The sequence below is a fragment of the Drosophila willistoni genome (genome assembly GCF_018902025.1).
Source record: "Drosophila willistoni isolate 14030-0811.24 chromosome XR unlocalized genomic scaffold, UCI_dwil_1.1 Seg143, whole genome shotgun sequence".
Lineage (NCBI taxonomy): Eukaryota > Metazoa > Arthropoda > Insecta > Diptera > Drosophilidae > Drosophila > Drosophila willistoni.
Genome location: NW_025814056.1, coordinates 6,522,491 through 6,544,467, shown reverse-complemented (window position 1 = coordinate 6,544,467; position 21,977 = coordinate 6,522,491). Strand labels below are relative to the sequence as shown.

Sequence of the window (21,977 nt, the reverse complement as noted above, 5' to 3'; positions counted from 1 at the left end):
AATAGTAACTTCAATAGTAGGATGATAAGGATCTTCAGGTTTCACTAGTGGCTGTGTTTGCGATACAGCACTAACAGTGGGATCAGAGACAAAAACAAGATCAAGGATTCTTTTAGAACAGTTAAGGAAAGAATTCAACTGATATAGTGGACATTCAAGTAGGCTATCAAGAAAAACATGTTGAGATGAAGGAATTAAGAAAGATAGATTATCATCAACAAGCCAAGAAATATTAGGCAAGTTAAAATCACCTAAAACTATAAGAACATCCCGATCTTTAAGACGACCAAAAATAGTTCGTAAAGCATCAGCATGGTGCACGTAGATCATGGTATCAGAAGCTGGAGGAATATAAGAACAAGAGATATATAGGCTAAAGTTAGAACATGTAACTTCGACGCAAATAAACTCAACACCTAAGGGGAGATCAATCGGCACCACACTTGAAGACAGATTCGAGTTTACAGCAATGAGTACTCCACCGCCACGACGACCAACACGATCAAGCCTATAAGAAATAAAATTATTAGAAAGAATTTCATTATCTAGAACAGAGGAGTTAAGCCAAGTTTCAGAGAAAGCTAATATGTCAGCTGAAAAGGTTTGGCTATCACAGAAAAGGTTCGACAGCTTGGTAAGAAGTCCTCTTACATTTTGATAATGAATGCAAAGACTAGATGTTATTAGTTTTTTGAAGCAGAAGATAAAGTAGGAAGGTGGACAGGCAACGGACGAGAGCGCTTATTGGGCGCAAACTCGTGTACAACTAGGCCCTCTGGCCAAAAATTAGGGTCAACCATAGCTGAGAAGTACTCATTTGGTACTGTAATTTTAAAAGAGGAGATTTCGCGAGGCCTAGACACAGACAAACCAGAAAATTTGTCGTAGTCGCGGCCATTGAGGCCAGCACATTTTAAGTGAATAAGATTATCGCAGAGCCAACAAGATATTGCTCTATACTGATCATCAAAACGATCAGAATGTTTGCAATTAGGTAGACAACAAGCCATTGAAAAGCCGAAAGAAAGGCAAAAAAATTATATATATATAAGAATATATAGAAAAATTAAATTCACAGCACAAAGATAATTATTGATAAATAATCAACAATTACAAATAAAACAAAGAGACAGCTAGAGTGCACAGCACAACAGAGAGTGCAAGAACAGTTATAAGCCGAGCTTTGAGAGGCGGCCTTACAAAAGTGATTACGCGGGAGAGAAGCTAAGCACAAGCACAAAGCAGAGAGAACAACAAAGCCACTAGCACTGATGGTATGATGGGGGCGATGAGGGGAGCAACTGCAGAAGCAATGACGAAAGAGAAAAAAAAAATATGTAATTGCACCAAACACTAATCACGAAAAAGAAAAAACTGTTTAAACTGATTAATTTGGCGAATTATGGAAATAAAACACAAGGGAGTCAAGCGAACAACACCAGCGGAAGTGTAAACAAATTAAGCACAATTAAAAATTGAGAAAAAACAATAAATATTAATAAAAACTCAGGAGCTATGCAAAAACACGACCGTCACGTCAGAGAGCAGAAAGCTTTTTTGCTGTAAGAGTTAACTAAGGTTGCTGGAACGCATGTTTTTACAAAGAAAATTTTGCAAAAAAGTTAACTTTTATTAGAATTAAGCTTAAATGGATCTTTGCACATCGGATAACCCACAATTAAAATTTGTAACCTGCATGTTTGAAATTCACAATAATGAACATATGAAACAATCTTTTAGCCAAATTTCGTTCAAACTTGTTTGGTGTTTAATCTGTTTTGAATTACGAAATCAATAACATGAGAAAAAGTTTCTAATATGTATATGTTGAATAGACTTGCATATTTTTTAAAAACGAATAGTTTTTAATGGTCTTTTAATGTTCTTTCCTTAAATTACTTGTCAGCTGGTTTTTGACTTTAAATAAATATAATGTATCCCATATTTAAGTTAAAATATTACTAATAAATATTGGTTTCCAAAATTTTTATTTTATTTTCAAACCACGCTTTAGTTAAAATGGAAAATTCAATTTCAATTCAGAAGATACTTTCTTCTCTATTCTATCTATTCTCTGCTCTATTTTTTCGCTGCGGCGCTCCTTTCACTTAATTCTGACTTGTTCTTGGTGAACTTTTCTCGAAAATGAAACGTCAAACTTATATCTTCACAGTTATCCCTAGAGAGTTGAGTTGAGCTCAGTTCTCTGTATCAACTAAAATATAAACCAACACATTTATTTCAATTTCGCGCAAAAGTCAAACTAAAACTAAACTAAACAGTACAAAAAATGCCTCAACTTTTCGCTCTGCCTGTTGACAGGTAAAAGTTATTGCCATATAGATGGAGAGAATGATGGAATGAGAAGTGGAAGGAGTGGTGGTATGTTTGTGTATGTGTGTGTGTGTGAAGAACTAGAGAATTCCAAACAACAACTGTCAACAATCAACACCTTTTTCATTAAACGCATTAGATGAGATGAGACAAAGTCTCTGTCTCTGTCTCTGTCTCAGTCTCAGTCTCCATCTCTATTTGTGACATGACATTTGTTTTTCAATGAAAGCGAAAAGAGGAAATGACATTGGAAAATGGGCTCGCGGGGTAGTTGGGTGGTGTGTGTGTGTGTGTGTGTGTGTGTGTGTGTGTGTGTGTATAGCGATGGGTACCCAACCTAGGTAGGTGTGCGCCTTTCTGCAATATTTGTTGACAACACACTCACTCACTCACTCATTTGCTCATTCAGTCAGTCACTCAGCACGTTGTTGACTTTGATGACTTTTCTTAATTACAAAACCTGAAAGAGAAACTCAGAGAGACTGGCGCAGGATACAAAAGAACTAGCATCAGGATGTGGGTAAATATGCAACATTTCATCCTCACAGATATGTATAGATGTTTAAGAGATAAATAATACGAAAAAAACCATTTTGAAAAAGTCATCAAACAAATAAGATTTCTTTTGTGAAAAGAAGCCAATAAGTTGTAACAAACGAGGAAATTATACAGCATAAAACTGATATCAGTATGGCCGCTAGATGGCGTCATGGTGGTGTTAATATACTACTAATAAGCTTAAGTGAGAGAGAGCAGGGGGAAACAGCGCGGAGGTGGATGGGGAAACTATTCCACCTGTCACAGAGTTTGCCATAGTTGGCTTACCAATGAGAGCCAATGGTATCACAAGCTGCTATACTATGCTTTTTGTGTGTGCGTTACCAATTTTATATAAAACTATTAATTGATATTAAATATGCAAACTCAAATGACAACCACATAAAATGTCAAAAATGAAATCTTGCCACAAACATTTACCGCAATTTATGCCACAATCATTTATATTTTATTCGCAACCTGACTAAAAGTTTATGTTAATAGTTAGTTATTCTAAATAGATGAATCCACCCACCCCGTCTCTCTCCTCTCCATCTCTCTCTGTCTGACCAAAACCAAGCGAAAAAAAACCTTTTCTATGTTGCCTTTGTTGTTGGTTTTTATGCAAATGTTTTCCATCTAATTTATGCGAAATTCAAATTTGACAAACGCCGGCAAAGCTTCACAAAGCTTTGTGTGGCTTTTAGTTTTCAACACTCCACAAAAAAGAAAAAAATATATATAATAAAAAAAAACCGACAGAAAATTGGAGGGAGGAGTGTAAATTTAAGTTTTTGGTCTAAATTTAATGACCAGTTTTTCCAAAAAAAAAAAAAAAACTAACAAGAAAAATACCTAAAAATTTATGAGCCACAGCGGCGTTGAAATTGAAATTAAACATTAAAGTTTGACCATAATTTTAATGCCCCAAAGAATAGTTGAGGGTAAAAATAGATAGAATATTTGAGTTGGGTTGAGTTTAGTTCAGTTTTATTCCATTTTTAGCCACGATACTTTACCCGCCCGCCCGCCTCGCTCCCATCACTCAATCAATTAGTTTCGACTTTATTTATTTAAAACGGCAAATTCCGAGAATGTCAATAATAAAAAAAGATTGCTATAGAAATACCAAGTACAAAGGCAAACAATATGCAATACTCTTTATGTGCCCTCTATATATGTATGTATATTCATCAATGCATCTACAGTGATGTTAATAACTTTGCATACACAATTACAGAAAGCCTTAGTAAATGTAGATGTACATATATTTTATGCATTTTATTCTATAAATACTAGTGTCAAACTGAAGCTGGCCTGGGTCATTCTCTGCTTAACTTAAAAAAAAAATTTTTTGAATATATTTTAATCAATTGAGTGATTTATTTCAAGCTGACCGAATAAATCTATGACTGACTGTTTAAAATTTCACACAATGTTCTAATACGCTTGTGTATTGTATGAATGACTGTCTATCTATCTACATATATCATCTATATCTATGCTTTTCATTGACATATTTTTTCCATCTGTTTGTCGTATGCATAGAGTTTATTAAAAACAACAAACATAACCCACATTCCACAAAACATTATGCATATACATATATGTATAACTTTATATGTATATGTTATGGTAAGGGAAAGAAAAAAAAAAGGAGGCAAAATATTACAATGCACAATAAGAGGACATGAATAGAGACCTAACCATGGATATATAGAATATTGTTAAATGCATTTGTGTGTCAAGCTGTCTGAACTTTATTCTAATGAAACTGACATTGATCAAAGCAAAAAAAAAACAACAAAAAATTAGATTTAATTCAACTCTTTAAATAATATTTCGCAAAAAGGCAATTTACCTTTTCCTGCCATCTCTCTATATAATTCATCATTCTTTATTGACTGAATATGGTATTCATAATACTCATTTCTCTGCATCTTCATTAATCGAACTTTTCCGGTTTTCACACATTGTCGGGGATAACCCAACATTGCATGGCCCCTCCATTTCTTATAATTTTCCGACATATGCAAATCAATTTTTTTACTTGATTCATTCGTTTCTCCGCCTTTCCTCTCATTTCAGGCCATCAAAAAATTTGTTACCTTTTTTTTTTTTGCGAAAAAATTTGAATAAAAAATCAATTTGCTTGAATGAAAAACCCCACTCCCGATTTCCCCATACCACCGTAACCCCTTATCCACTTCGACTTGCCTTTCATTGAAATTTTATAATGAAGAAAAACGAAGAAAAGAAAAAACAAAAAAGACATAGTGTATGGAAATTCGTATTCGTATTTCTATGTTAGGATATGTGCAGACGATGATCATCTATCAAATATTTTTGCCAGTTTCCTGTTTCCCGGATCCCCACCAGTCCACGCACACACACACGCACATCCCTACACACACGTCATAAAGTTGTGCCACACATCCATCATGTAACCCAAATCCAAACATGTGGTAGGGGAACCTCTTCTGGTAACATTGTCACTCGCAGTGCGACATGTTTTATCATTTTTTTTTTTTTTTTTGTGTTCCATTCTTTTTGTTTTTATTTTACAACATTGCATGTAATTTGTCGTCCATTTTGAATGTGGCAAGTAGCATAGAAAGCTGGTTGGATGGAGTACGAGAAGTATGCGAAATGGGGAGGACGGGATTCCAAATCCTTATATATCAGTGTATGCAAATTATCATTTTCTTTTTTTTGTTGTTGCTTTTGTAATTTTTGTGTTACACACCAACGGATACTTTACACACAGATTTTTCATTTAGCCTCCAGTTTTTTTTTTTTTCTTGTGCATTTCTTTTTATGATTACGATTATGTTTTTGAGTGTTCATTTTCATTTTTGCATTTTTCACGCATTCATCAGTTGGATGGCTGTGGATACTGCTGTTTCTGCTTCCTGCCTTTCACATTTTTCCATTTTCATTTGTTCTATGCAGATTTTGCCCTCTTTATGTTTGTCTTTGTACTGTGATACGAGACGACAAGTATTTAGACAAATGCAAGTAATGAAATATATGTATATAGGATACTTTAACGTAATTGATGAAACTTTTCAAATTTTGTCACTGGAATTGAAGAATTGAAAGGCACTTGGAATTTTCGTCACAGCTCATTTGACATTACAAAATGACTTCAAATTGAGTAAATCTCGTGTCAAAGCATTATTGAAGCATTTTATCATGACTTTCACAAGATTGCGAACAAGAAAAAAGAAAAGTGTCAAAAAGGTTTATAGGCTTGTTGAAAACTTTGTAATTCTCTATTCGCAAAATGATATTTATAAAATTCCAATTAAATAAATGAATATTAATATATGCGGAAAATATTTGATATATCATCATTATTTGATGGCTAATCGAATTCCTTGAACTGTTGCTTCTAAATTGTATTTCTCTCGTTTTGCAAGAAATTCCCCGATATCAAAGGGCATTCTAATAATATTTGCACTTTACTTTGTTTTTGCACAAGTCTGTGCCTTCCTTCATCGTCCTCTTCATATTCCTCTGTTTGCTTCCATCTACCAACACACATTCCAAGCAAAGGATAACAAACGCCGCAGGATGAACAAGGGAGTTAACGTTGCTGATATAAGGGATGGGGAAAGGGGATGGATGGATATATGCATATGTTTAGTCAAGTTTATTGAAAAATATGCGCTGACAGGTAATATGTCAATGCGTGCTAAAGTGCCAACCGCTGCCGCCCACCTACTAAAATCCCCGCTTCCAGTTCGCTCCTCCAATAATAGACTTGCCGCTATACATATATGTATACACATACATACATATATCCCTCGTTTGTTCTTTGCGGCCCTGAAGCCATATTTATAAGCCAAAAAAAAGGAATACAAAAAACAAAAAAAAATTAAAACAAAACAAAAAGGGAAAATAAAAATATGGCAGCACTCAGCCCAGGCCAGGCCAGCTCCTGTGTCTTGTCTTTTTATGATTTATCGCCATCAAATTGAAAATTGAGTGCCTGACAGTGGCAAAACATTTTTTCCGATTTCTCTTCCTCTTGTCTCTGTATTTTTTGTGTTCTTTTTTTTTCTTTTTGTTTATACTTTTTGTACTTACCGTAAAGAGGCAACTGGCCACACAGACAGCCGCCCAAGAGCCAACCCAATAGCGAAGAACGGTCCGTTCTCTTTCGGGAAAGAACATGGCATGACAAGGAGCCCCGCAGTCATGTAGATCCTGGAAAGAGTAGATTAAAAGTGAGACATTTAGAAAGTGGGAAATACAGATTCAAAGTGAGAGAGAGAAATGTAGAAAGTGAGAATGTATACAAATTAATTAAATTGCTAAAGGGTAATTAATGCCGCTTGAATTAAAATAGGAATAAGTAATTATTCTCTTTAATGTATTTAATGTACTTAAATAGGTTTAGACGATGGCTTTAACTAATCGCCTTGGATATGTGATTCTAAATTCAAAGCTCAAATGGAAAGACCTAAAATTTTTTGGAAATATCCATATTTTTATTGATTAATAACAATTAATATTGATTAAGATAACGTATTATAGCATTAAATTTTGAAAATCATCCTAAAGAAAACAAAAACATTGGAAAAGGGAAAATAAATGTAATATTATTATAAAGTCAACATTACAAATAATGTTGAAAAATCATGAATCGATATATCGATTAAACGTTAAAGCGTGTGTGTCCATATGTTGGCCTAATCAATCAACTCTCCCCTATTTGTTGGCTCTATTTTAGGAAATTGGTAATTTAATATTAGCCTAATTTAAGAAACTATTGAAAAATTGCAGAGAGTGACAGACAAGATTTGCGCAATTGAAGATTTTAATCCCCTTTTGCCCAGCAGTTTGACAACTCTCGGACAAAGTCTAAACACAATAACTGCAATTTAATGACATTTGGTCAAAGTACAAACCACCACCGCGTCCCCTCACACACCACCCACGCACACACACACACACACACACACACACACATAGACACAACCTTGAACTTCTCTCGGGGGTTAGAAAATTGCATTTTGTGTGAAATGTGGCAACAATGCATAGACTCAAAAGGCTCAGAATTTTCGCCCAATCCTGGACTGACGACTGGCGCATTGTAAACCGCAAGAGATTTGAATTTTAGATAGAACCAAATGTACACACTCACACACACACAAATGGGGAGGGGTGAGGCGGTTGGTCTGAGTGGTAAAAAGAAAAAGGAATTTCTTGTCCAGAGTCTGACTTTAAACCCATACCATTTGCAGTCTGCTTTTGCTAGTGAGCTAGTGAGGAATGGAGTCTGGCAACTGGCATCGAAAACAGAAGCAAAACCAGCCACGAGCTGAAGAGGAGTCATCGTTGTCGTCGTCGAGGCAGGGCGATGAAATGGAAATTCGTCTGTCAAAGAGCAACCCCAGCAAGCTCACACACACACAAACGCATCTCTCTCTCTCTCTGTCTCTGTCTGTCTATCAGTCTGTCTCACAGTTAGTGTTCAGGGCTTTATTTCAAATTCCCATTAAAAATTTAAAAACCCAAAACATCCCGCATCCTTACTCATCCGCCCCGCTTTTGGCAATCATCGTTAGGTTAGCGGCGCAAATTGCGTTTTCGACGCCCCTCCGCCCCAAAAGAGCCCCCCCTTTATAAACCAAAAAAATATATATAAACTGAAGCAGCGTACGCCAAAAAGCAACAGAGAAAAAACACACACAAAATTCCATATAATGATGTTAATGATAAGCAGGCAACAGAGACGCAGACGAAGCACTGCCTCTCTTTTTACCACACCACTCTGGGCCATTTTTACGCACCAAGAATGGAATCCAACAATAACATAAACAAAAGTAGAAGCAAAAAGAAAAAAAAACACTATATTCAAATGTGGCAACGACATCCTTATACCCTGGATCAAAAAAAAGAGAGTACACCATTCCTAAAGTTACCGTGGTTCAAATATAAGACTTACTTAACCTCAAATAAGAGAGCTACACGATTCTATTGAGTGATCTACCAATGATTTTACATCACTGTTTATAATATCAAAGCATATAACTACGATTTCTTACTACTTAAACAAAAAATGCCATAAAAATGCATAGAAATCAATTTATTTACTTTTGTCACTATGTAAATATGCCCCTTTTTACCCGAATGCATATATAGGGTATATAACGAAAAAAGAAAAAATCGAAACTTTGGCAAGAAATGGCGCTTTCGACGTCTCGAAAATTGCCTGCAAGTTAGCCACATTTATCTCCAAATTATCCTTCGAGTTCTGTCGACTAAGCTTGGAAATTTAAATTTTAATGAACTCAACTTTTAGCAAACGGGATTTGATTGGCTTGCAGACCTTTGAAGGTATTTGAAGATTTACATTCCATAAAATAAACAATCATAATAAACAAACAAAAAAAAATAACAAACATAACAAGAAAAACAAAGAGAACGGAGAACTTATAGTATCTCTCTTTCTAATCAGTTTTCATATTTATCATATTTGTCTTGCTCTTTTCGTTTTGTTTCCATTTTATCTATCATCTGTAGAGGAAAAAATTCACGATCGCGCTTCCTGTTCCTCCTGCTCCATCTCTAGTGGTATCTTCTATCCATCCAGCCATCCATCTTGATTAAAGCAAGCAAAATCAAACAGACTGCCTACATCTCTTCTCTCTTGGTATATTCTCTTCACTATAGGTAATTTTGTGTAATCTTCTAGCTCATTCTTTTGGTGCTCTAACTTCTTCACCAGGCACCAGGCACCAGCATTGGCATTGGTTTCTACTCCTACTCCTACTACTGAAAATAGGCGGCAACAGTTACAACAAAAGACCCAACTTGCACATTGACCACAACAAAAGAGTAAAGAGGCGACTGCATTGTTAGCCCTGAGACAGAGTCGGAAGTCGGCAGTCTGTCCCGTCCCTTTTTTTGGTCTGGTCTGGTCTGTACTGTTCGTTCTGTTCTGTTTTGGCCCGACTTGGCTCGGTCTGGTCTGGTCTGTGGGCTCTCCATTGTTTTCGATTTTTATGAGGCATGTATAAATAATTGCGCCCAAAGGCCGACGCCGACATAAGTTTTCATGCCCAGGCGAGTCGACAAGCGGCAAGCGACTAACTAAACTGCCCTCCACCTTCAATGCCTTCGCTCAGCTTCAACTTCATGTCCAGCCTCAGTTTCATCTTCAACTTTAACTCCTTCCCCACCTCCAACAAAAAGTATTTTTTGGCTGCTGGCTACAAATAAAATATATATATATATGTATAAAGCAAGAAGCAACGAAAAAAAAAGAATTACAAATGATGAAGCCAAAAGGGGGTGGCGGTGGTGAAGAGAGAGGTATGGGAGAGCATGCCTGGTACTTTAAGGAGTTTTTAATTTATTATAGATAAATTTTATGACCATGCAAAAGGTTTTTGTTTTGCTCCTCCTAAAACCCCTCTCTTCTCTTCGATTCCTTTCTTTTTTCCTCTTCTTGTTTTTTGGGGCGTGTTGATGATGGGCCAAGCTGCAAATTATTATGAGCAAAGTTAGCGGCGATGAGACACTGAAGGCCGTGGCAATCTTTAGCAAATGATGAGCGAATGCAGCCACAGTAAATATTCGCTTTAAAAGAACCATAAACAACCATTATGAAATATAAATAAACATATGCATATAGTGGGACTTCTGAAACGATTCCCAAATTTGATCTTAATTCAAATGAGAAAATTGCAGAGTTAATAAAAACCTCTGTTGGTGGTTTTTAAATGTTACTACAGTGCATTATCCAACACTTAAAAAAAGGCTGCTTTGAAATCGAAATAAACCAACACACATCACATACATCAAATTGTTAAAAAAAACTTTTTACTTTGGTTTTAATTACAAAAGAATTGAAATGTAAAGCAAATCAAATCTGCCACCTTGCTGAAATTGAATCAAAGTTATCGATAAACTCTGAAATTGCTTTAGCTACAATCGAATTAAACAGCTGACTTGTCAAAATTGAAGACGGTTAAAATTTTTGGAACCGTTTTATGTCAAAGTCTTAGCTAGTTGTCCACCAATTAAATTATGATATACAATTCAATATTAAATTAAACTAGCTTCAAATAGTCGACAAGCTTCTTTGTAAAAACATTCGGATTTTTACTTACTACTGTTTCATTTGCTTATTTTAAATTACAACTGCAGTAGTGGAAACGATCATATTTCAAAGCAAATGTATTTTTACCTATCCGTTTACAGAGATTGACTTTAATAATCTAACATTAAGTATTCGATTAGAGACTCTGTATTTTCATGGAGCCTTGGCTGTCCCTCTCTCTCTGTAAGCCTTAAGGCTAAAGGCAAACTTTATATTCAGCCGACTTTAGCCGGGTTTAGCTGCAGGCAAAATATGCTTGGACTTCAACTTCAACTCTCCTGGCCCTCTTCCCCTTTTAACACAACCTACTAGTGCCAATGGCAGTCAGACAACCCTCGTCGACAGCGTTAATGATGGCGCTGTCTATGTATAGGTTTCTCTCTTTTTCTCTATATAGATATAGATATATATTTGGGGGTGTTGCTGACGTTGTTAAAGTCAAAATAGACAGAGCAACAGACAGCACGAACAGAACAGAACTGAACTGAACTGAGTACAAGAAGAGGCAAAAGCAGCAGCCAGAAAAACTGTAAGGACAAAGACCAATATGATTGTCCTAAGGGTTGATTCTCCAGGACCAGGACAGGCCTGTCATCTGTTGTTTTTGTTGTTGTTGTTGTTACTGCTGTCCTTGCCACTTGGCACTTGGCAGGAACAGACAGACTACACATGCATTCAGGCATAGGAAATGTCGTCTCCTCTGTTATTTTTTTTTTTGCTCGAAAAATTGAAATAAGGCAATTTTGAAAAGGAAATGGCCGAACAGGATGGTAAGTTCAAGACATTTTGTTGACCCACAAAGAACACAGAAATAACACAGCAAGGAACACAGAAAAAAAAAGAACGAGAAAAATTCCCCACTCATAATTTATTAATATTATCGACCTCTCGGAGCCACGCAAAATTGAACCAAACTGAAACGAAACCAAACCAAACCGAAAAAAAGTCAAAAAGCCGCACAAATTACACATGTCGACACTTTATTAAAAGCCAAAAAAAAGGTTTTTGTGTTTTTTAGGATTTCGATTTTGATAGCAGAAGGCATGGAAAGGATTCTCTTCTCTTTTTTTTTTTTGTCCGTTCTTTGTTGTAGTTGTTGCTTTTCGGTTGTTTTTGCTTTGTTGTTGTTGCGGTCGATCTGAACCCGAGGCTATAAAATGTCGACCCGTCCATATGTTTGAGCCATAAAAAGCAGAGATATAGCAGTAGCAACAGCAGGACGGAGGGCAGAAGGATTTGGCATCCAACTTTGGCGCGAGTTTCTCTTTGGGTTAACGCCCCTCATTTTGGTTTTTGCGTTTAACCCTTTCATGGCCAAATTGTTGAGGTCCTACACCACATGCAAATGATGCCCGCAAAGCAAAAGCGAACAACAAGAAGAAAAATACGAAGGAAGGAGAAGATACAAACCGGTTAAGGGTAGAGTCACTTCCTTTCCTCATGTAATTTTAATGGTTATTTATAATGAGCGTCTGTTTAAAGTTTAAGTATTTCTCTTTTTTTTTCGCCATAGGTGACACAGCACCACAGCAAATTGAAGGACGTTTTGGTTCGCTTGGTTGCCCTCCCTTGGTTCCTTCTTCCCGCCCTGTGTTCCTGCCCTGCCCTTGCCCTGGGGTTATGTGAATGTTGTCGGGTCATATGAAAAAATTCTGAAAAAAGGTGTTAAGCCAGAGCGCGTGGTGAAACTTTGTTTTTTTTTTTTTTTGTTTTGTTACTCTCCATTCCACTCACAAAATGAATAGTATGCATATGAGGAGGACCACAGGTGGCTGCTCTTCCCAGGCATCATCTCATTTATATATATATTTTTTCTTTATGTCGGTCGTAATTAGGTTGAACACGTAATTAGCTATTGAAATTAGGGGCAGGCAGCCCAAGGAAAAAAAAAGAGTTGTGAATATGAATTAGTTGGGGGTTGTAAGCACCTTTTCTCCTGTATGCATAAGTGAATATTCAAATGTTTATATACATAAATTGAATGAATGGGTTTTGATGCAAAATGTGTCTATCGACAACAAAAGGTCAAATTAGAGGCAAAAGAATGCTCGAGTCTACAATTAAATGGAAAAGAAATTTTTGGTATGTTGATAACAAGAAAGGTCAGTTAGGCCTTGAAGCTTTTCTATATTCACACATTTTCTTGTTCTTTGACCAATTAGTAATCACCTGATTTGATGAATCAAACTGTGATTAGACGAATGATAAAGGGTGCAATTACTTTAGAATACTCGGCCAGGAAAATACGCTTGTATAAAAATAAAACACAATCGCTTGGTCAGATAAACAAGGCCCGAATTGGGCTTTAGGAATCTGTCGTGCCATTCCAATTGAAGATACAACAACTGTTAATTCATTGGGAGGCTGAAATGTCAAATAACAAGGCTAAAGGTCATTCATCAGAAAAATGTAGCTTACTACCAACGACTAAGGCCTTTTTCACGGACAATTATAAGTTTATGGATATCCTGAAAATAATCAAATTCAAAATATGTTGGATATCCACAAATTGGACTAGCAATTTTAATAATTTAGAAACCATTTTTCATTATCCATTGGATGTTCGACAAACAAAAATTGTAAAAAAAAAAAAAAAAAAAAAATCAACAAAAAGTTAATTTTAAAATTTAAACACAATGATGAGTTAAGTAGTTCCGGCTAAGCGCTTGTCGTATTTGCTTATTCTTAGTTACAAATACCTTTCAATAAAAATCTGTGCATAGCTTCCAAATTCCACTTTTATTTTTTATATAAAAACATTGAAGATGCCAAACTTGGTTTGCTTCTGGAAAAATCTACAGGCATTAGTATTCCAAAAATAACAGTTTAAAAAAAAAATATCAAAGAAGCTAACATCGGCTATGCCGAAGTTTATATACCCTTGCAGTCCTTGGTAATAATAATTTTACATGTTCAAAATTTGTTTTCTGCAACTCAATTCATCAATATACAAACAAAACAATTTTACTCTCTATTTTACAATTTGTTCTTCTTCTTCCCTTATTCCCAAAGCAAAGCAACGCACGCATACACATACAGTTCATGTAGCGTTGCGTCTGTGTGTGTTATATTTATCCGATCACATTCATATTTTGGGATCTGGGGTTTTATATCCAATATTATCACATATGTAAATTTCATAGCCTACTCCGATTTTTATGAAAATGTTTCTTCTAGTGCTTTTAGAGCTATATGATATAGTGGTCCGATCCATATGAATTTCATACTTTATTTTTCCCGGGTAATAAAAAACCTCGAAACAAAATTTCAGACCGATAGCTCTTAAGACGGCTGAGTAATACGCATACGCATATTGACTCAGCTTCTCATGCTGATCAAGAATATATATACTTTATGGGGTCGGAAACGTCTCCTTCTGTGCGTTACAAACATCTGACCAATTTTATAATACCCTCTGAAAGGGTATAAAAAATATAGAAACATATTAAGGCAGTTATTTTGCGGTATTATGCTTTTAGACCCTAAGGATAACAAAGTTTTGCATTGGTATTTCTCCGGTCAAAGTAAGAGCGGACCGGTCTACAATAAGCAGTTTTGTTAAAATCGGTTGAAATTTATTATTATTTGTTTACGCAGACTACAGTAGTATTAAAGCTTTATATATAACATGATGCGAAGGTAATATTAAGGAAACAATCACGTCAAAAGTGTTCAACTCTTGGCCAGGAGATTACCTTTAGTAATGAAGAGAAGAGATAATTTTAGATAGTAATAAGGAAACACTCATATAGCCAGGAGATTCTCTTTAGTCGCTTCTTTAAATTATTAAGGAAAATGACTTCGAAAGAACATTACTTGAATAGTCAAGTTCGGATTTTAAATTAAAAGGAAACTAATTTAAAAGCCTTATTTAGTAGGCCCTAATGTTATGGGCCGTGACCGCTTTAGGTGTTTAAAAATAAAAAAAAAAAATTAGAAGGAAAAAAAAGGAATAAAAAATTCGGATTATAATCATCGAACCATGGAGAAACGCAGTTTTGCACCATGGCAAGCGATTCAAACAAAACGCCAAAGGAAAATATTTTGGAAATTTCATTCATCCAAACTCCAAAATGACACTTACATCGGGAAAAAATAAACGGCTCTTACCGTTCGATATGAGGCAAGCAAAAATTGAAAAAAAAAAAAATTCACTCCGGCTAAGCGCTTGTCGTATTTGCTTATTCTTAGTTACAAATAACTTTCGATAAAAATCTGTGCATAGCTTCCAAATACAGTTTTATTTTTTATATACATAAAAACATTGAAGATGCCAAACTTGGTTTGCTTCTAGAAAAATCTACAGGCATTAGTATTCCAAAAATGGCAGTTTTAAAAAAAAAAAAATATAGAAACATATTAAGGCATTAATTTTGCGGTATTATGCTTTTAGAGCCTAAGGATAACGAGGTCTTGCATTGGTTTTACTCCGGTCAAAGTAAGAGCGGACCGGTCTGGCAATTGGGTTGAGATCGGTTGAAATTTTTTTATTATTTGTTTACGCCGACTACAGTAGTTTTAAAGCTTTATATATAACATGATGCGAAGGTAATATTAAGGAAACAATCACGACAAAAGTGTTCAACTCTTGGCCAGGAGATTACCTTTAGTAATGAAGAGAAGAGATAATTTTAGATAGTAATAAGGAAACACTCATATAGCTCACTAGCTACTTGCCGAGGAGATTCTCTTTAGTCGCTTCTTTCAATTAATAAGGAAAATGACTTCGAAAGAACATTACTTGAATAGTCAAGTTCGGATTTTAAATTAAAAGGAAACTAATTTAAAAGCCTTATTTAGTAGGCCCTAATGTTATGGGCCGTGACCGCTTTAGGTGTTTAAAAATAAAAAAAAAAATTAGAAGGAAAAAAAAGGAATAAAAAATTCGGATTATAATCATCGAACCATGGAGAAACGCAGTTTTGCACCATGGCAAGCGATTCAAACAAAACGCCAAAGGAAAATATTTTGGAAATTTCATTCATCCAAACTCCAAAATGACACTTACATCGGGAAAAAATAAACGGCTCTTACCGTTCGATATGAGGCAAGCAAAAATTGAAAAAAAAAAAAATTCACTCCGGCTAAGCGCTTGTCGTATTTGCTTATTCTTAGTTACAAATAACTTTCGATAAAAATCTGTGCATAGCTTCCAAATACAGTTTTATTTTTTATATACATAAAAACATTGAAGATGCCAAACTTGGTTTGCTTCTAGAAAAATCTACAGGCATTAGTATTCCAAAAATGGCAGTTTTAAAAAAAAAAAAATATAGAAACATATTAAGGCATTAATTTTGCGGTATTATGCTTTTAGAGCCTAAGGATAACGAGGTCTTGCATTGGTTTTACTCCGGTCAAAGTAAGAGCGGACCGGTCTGGCAATTGGGTTGAGATCGGTTGAAATTTTTTTATTATTTGTTTACGCCGACTACAGTAGTTTTAAAGCTTTATATATAACATGATGCGAAGGTAATATTAAGGAAACAATCACGACAAAAGTGTTCAACTCTTGGCCAGGAGATTACCTTTAGTAATGAAGAGAAGAGATAATTTTAGATAGTAATAAGGAAACACTCATATAGCTCACTAGCTACTTGCCGAGGAGATTCTCTTTAGTCGCTTCTTTCAATTAATAAGGAAAATGACTTCGAAAGAACATTACTTGAATAGTCAAGTTCGGATTTTAAATTAAAAGGAAACTAATTTAAAAGCCTTATTTAGTAGGCCCTAATGTTATGGGCCGTGACCGCTTTAGGTGTTTAAAAATAAAAAAAAAAAATTAGAAGGAAAAAAAAGGAATAAAAAATTCGGATTATAATCATCGAACCATGGAGAAACGCAGTTTTGCACCATGGCAAGCGATTCAAACAAACGCCAAAGGAAAATATTTTGGAAATTTCATTCATCCAAACTCCAAAATGACACTTACATCGGGAAAAAATAAACGGCTCTTACCGTTCGATATGAGGCAAGCAAAAATTGAAAAAAAAAAAAATTCACTCCGGCTAAGCGCTTGTCGTATTTGCTTATTCTTAGTTACAAATAACTTTCGATAAAAATCTGTGCATAGCTTCCAAATACAGTTTTATTTTTTATATACATAAAAACATTGAAGATGCCAAACTTGGTTTGCTTCTAGAAAAATCTACAGGCATTAGTATTCCAAAAATGGCAGTTTTAAAAAAAAAAAAAATATAGAAACATATTAAGGCATTAATTTTGCGGTATTATGCTTTTAGAGCCTAAGGATAACGAGGTCTTGCATTGGTTTTACTCCGGTCAAAGTAAGAGCGGACCGGTCTGGCAATTGGGTTGAAATCGGTTGAAATTTTTTTATTATTTGTTTACGCCGACTACAGTAGTTTTAAAGCTTTATATATAACATGATGCGAAGGTAATATTAAGGAAACAATCACGACAAAAGTGTTCAACTCTTGGCCAGGAGATTACCTTTAGTAATGAAGAGAAGAGATAATTTTAGATAGTAATAAGGAAACACTCATATAGCTCACTAGCTACTTGCCGAGGAGATTCTCTTTAGTCGCTTCTTTCAATTAATAAGGAAAATGACTTCGAAAGAACATTACTTGAATAGTCAAGTTCGGATTTTAAATTAAAAGGAAACTAATTTAAAAGCCTTATTTAGTAGGCCCTAATGTTATGGGCCGTGACCGCTTTAGGTGTTTAAAAATAAAAAAAAAAAATTAGAAGGAAAAAAAAGGAATAAAAAATTCGGATTATAATCATCGAACCATGGAGAAACGCAGTTTTGCACCATGGCAAGCGATTCAAACAAAACGCCAAAGGAAAATATTTTGGAAATTTCATTCATCCAAACTCCAAAATGACACTTACATCGGGAAAAAATAAACGGCTCTTACCGTTCGATATGAGGCAAGCAAAAATTGAAAAAAAAAAAAATTCACTCCGGCTAAGCGCTTGTCGTATTTGCTTATTCTTAGTTACAAATAACTTTCGATAAAAATCTGTGCATAGCTTCCAAATACAGTTTTATTTTTTATATACATAAAAACATTGAAGATGCCAAACTTGGTTTGCTTCTAGAAAAATCTACAGGCATTAGTATTCCAAAAATGGCAGTTTTAAAAAAAAAAAAAATATAGAAACATATTAAGGCATTAATTTTGCGGTATTATGCTTTTAGAGCCTAAGGATAACGAGGTCTTGCATTGGTTTTACTCCGGTCAAAGTAAGAGCGGACCGGTCTGGCAATTGGGTTGAAATCGGTTGAAATTTTGTTATTATTTGTTTACGCCGACTACAGTAGTTTTAAAGCTTTATATATAACATGATGCGAAGGTAATATTAAGGAAACAATCACGACAAAAGTGTTCAACTCTTGGCCAGGAGATTACCTTTAGTAATGAAGAGAAGAGATAATTTTAGATAGTAATAAGGAAACACTCATATAGCTCACTAGCTACTTGCCGAGGAGATTCTCTTTAGTCGCTTCTTTCAATTAATAAGGAAAATGACTTCGAAAGAACATTACTTGAATAGTCAAGTTCGGATTTTAAATTAAAAGGAAACTAATTTAAAAGCCTTATTTAGTAGGCCCTAATGTTATGGGCCGTGACCGCTTTAGGTGTTTAAAAATAAAAAAAAAAAATTAGAAGGAAAAAAAGGAATAAAAAATTCGGATTATAATCATCGAACCATGGAGAAACGCAGTTTTGCACCATGGCAAGCGATTCAAACAAAACGCCAAAGGAAAATATTTTGGAAATTTCATTCATCCAAACTCCAAAATGACACTTACATCGGGAAAAAATAAACGGCTCTTACCGTTCGATATGAGGCAAGCAAAAATTGAAAAAAAAAAAAATTCACTCCGGCTAAGCGCTTGTCGTATTTGCTTATTCTTAGTTACAAATAACTTTCGATAAAAATCTGTGCATAGCTTCCAAATACAGTTTTATTTTTTATATACATAAAAACATTGAAGATGCCAAACTTGGTTTGCTTCTAGAAAAATCTACAGGCATTAGTATTCCAAAAATGGCAGTTTTAAAAAAAAAAAAATATAGAAACATATTAAGGCATTAATTTTGCGGTATTATGCTTTTAGAGCCTAAGGATAACGAGGTCTTGCATTGGTTTTACTCCGGTCAAAGTAAGAGCGGACCGGTCTGGCAATTGGGTTGAAATCGGTTGAAATTTTTTTATTATTTGTTTACGCCGACTACAGTAGTTTTAAAGCTTTATATATAACATGATGCGAAGGTAATATTAAGGAAACAATCACGACAAAAGTGTTCAACTCTTGGCCAGGAGATTACCTTTAGTAATGAAGAGAAGAGATAATTTTAGATAGTAATAAGGAAACACTCATATAGCTCACTAGCTACTTGCCGAGGAGATTCTCTTTAGTCGCTTCTTTCAATTAATAAGGAAAATGACTTCGAAAGAACATTACTTGAATAGTCAAGTTCGGATTTTAAATTAAAAGGAAACTAATTTAAAAGCCTTATTTAGTAGGCCCTAATGTTATGGGCCGTGACCGCTTTAGGTGTTTAAAAATAAAAAAAAAAAATTAGAAGGAAAAAAAAGGAATAAAAAATTCGGATTATAATCATCGAACCATGGAGAAACGCAGTTTTGCACCATGGCAAGCGATTCAAACAAAACGCCAAAGGAAAATATTTAGGAAATTTCATTCATCCAAACTCCAAAATGACACTTACATCGGGAAAAAATAAACGGCTCTTACCGTTCGATATGAGGCAAGCAAAAATTGAAAAAAAAAAAATTCACTCCGGCTAAGCGCTTGTCGTATTTGCTTATTCTTAGTTACAAATAACTTTCGATAAAAATCTGTGCATAGCTTCCAAATACAGTTTTATTTTTTATATACATAAAAACATTGAAGATGCCAAACTTGGTTTGCTTCTAGAAAAATCTACAGGCATTAGTATTCCAAAAATGGCAGTTTTAAAAAAAAAAAAAATATAGAAACATATTAAGGCATTAATTTTGCGGTATTATGCTTTTAGAGCCTAAGGATAACGAGGTCTTGCATTGGTTTTACTCCGGTCAAAGTAAGAGCGGACCGGTCTGGCAATTGGGTTGAAATCGGTTGAAATTTTTTTATTATTTGTTTACGCCGACTACAGTAGTTTTAAAGCTTTATATATAACATGATCCGAAGGTAATATTAAGGAAACAATCACGTCAAATAAATCAACTTTTGGCCAGGAGATTACCTTTAGTAATGAAGAGAAGAGATAATTTTAGATAGTAATAAGGAAACACTCATATAGCTCACTAGCTACTTGGCCAGGATATTCTCTTTACTCGCTTGTTTAAATTAATAAGGAAAATGACTTCGAAAGAACATTACTTGAATAGCCAAGTTCGGATTTAAAATTTAAAGGAAACAAATTTTAAATGCCGACTTTAGTAGGCCCTAATGTTATGGGCCGTGACTGCTTAAAGCGTTTAAAAATGAAAAAAAAAATTAGAAGGAAAAATATGTTTGCGGCAGAACGAGTAAAACCGAATGAGGCTTCTTGGCAAAGTGACAGCTATTTATAGGGTTTTGGCTGAACTAGTTCTATGTTCTAGCTCATAATTATGAACCACAATAGTTCACTTTGCTCATTTAGAGGTTCATTTCGATAAACTTTTTTTATCGATATTTTCTGAATGCAACACTAAAAAAGATAAATATATACTTAAGCTACTCGAGATTTCAGTGTTGAAAAGTAAAAAACTCGCCTAAAGCAAGATTTCAGTATTGGCAAACGCTATTTTTTAGTTGTCAGCGTTTTTTAGCCGGAAATAGCTACTTTTAGCTATAATCCCGCTTAAAACATAATTTTTATTTTGCTAATTTCACAAAAACTGCATAATAAATCGCCTCAGGCGTGCTCGTGGAATTTTTCTCTTTCGTTTGATACCAAATATATGTAGCTTAAGCGCGTTTTGGGCCCGAGTAACGTAAGTAAATATTTACCCAAAAAACAATAGACTGATCTTTGGTCATTACGGTTAATAGGAGTTGCTGGTTAACCGGATCTCGTATAATCGTGGCCCGACTGTATTTCGGGGGTGTCACGGAAATCTATTGATTGCTATATTACTTATCGTAAAAAATCCAGTATTTCGATCATTTATGTATTTATCTTCATTAAAATCCAAGCTTAAGCCAAAGTATATTAAATTATAGATTCGATCAATTTTGCCATAAAACTTCTTTTAATCATTTTTAGGAACGACCGCCTGAACTCGAGTATCATTATCGGAAAGAAAACTTTTTTATCTCCTCCTCCTGCCCCTCGACGATGTTTTTTTTTTTTTTTTTTTTTTTTTTTTTTTGCTGTTCGGTAGAACATCATGACCAGACACGACAACTTTACTGGAAACTCGGCTCAAACTCAAACTGCACACACACACACGCACACATGGGGACATACACAGGCACACAATTGGCATATAAATTTCCATCGACCCACCACAAATTTGTGGGCAACAAACACGTTCCTCTGTATTAAATTTCATAAATTTATTAAATTATGCGCCTGATGCCTGCCGAACGAGAAAGTTGAAAACAAAAGAGACACTCTGAGACGGAGAAAAAGTGAGAGAGAACTACATAGATAAATAGAGATTGAAGAAGAGTAAGAGAGATGGCGATTATGGAAAAATAATATTTGTGTAGATTGAAAAAGGAAACACTGAAAAGAAAAGTGCCACCAACTGAGAGAGACAGCGTCAAGCAATTTAGAACTTAAGCAATCCTCTTTATGAGGGGCCAAATAACCAACAGAAATAACAACAAAAAACAAAAATGTTTTTAAATGAAATTTTCTTTCACAGTCAATGCCTACCCAACCCCCCGCTAGGAATCTCCTCGTTCTTTCCAATGCCAACTAGACTCAGCCTTGGGCGTTGCATTAATTGTTGTCATTTGTCTCGTTACTTGACAGGCTAAACTAAAAATTAATATGTCAAATTATGCAGAAAG

At 34.9% G+C, this 21,977-nt stretch overlaps 1 protein-coding gene across 1 annotated transcript in view; it reads right to left on the bottom strand.

Moving 5' to 3' along the window:
- LOC6645254 (frizzled) overlaps positions 1–21,977 on the bottom strand; it is a 116,553-nt gene that overhangs the window by 68,365 nt on the left and 26,211 nt on the right. Inside the window, exon 2 of the mRNA XM_023177396.2 lies at positions 6,964–7,083. Within this exon, the coding sequence (XP_023033164.1) occupies positions 6,964–7,083 (120 nt within the window). The remainder of the gene's footprint in view (positions 1–6,963; positions 7,084–21,977) is intronic.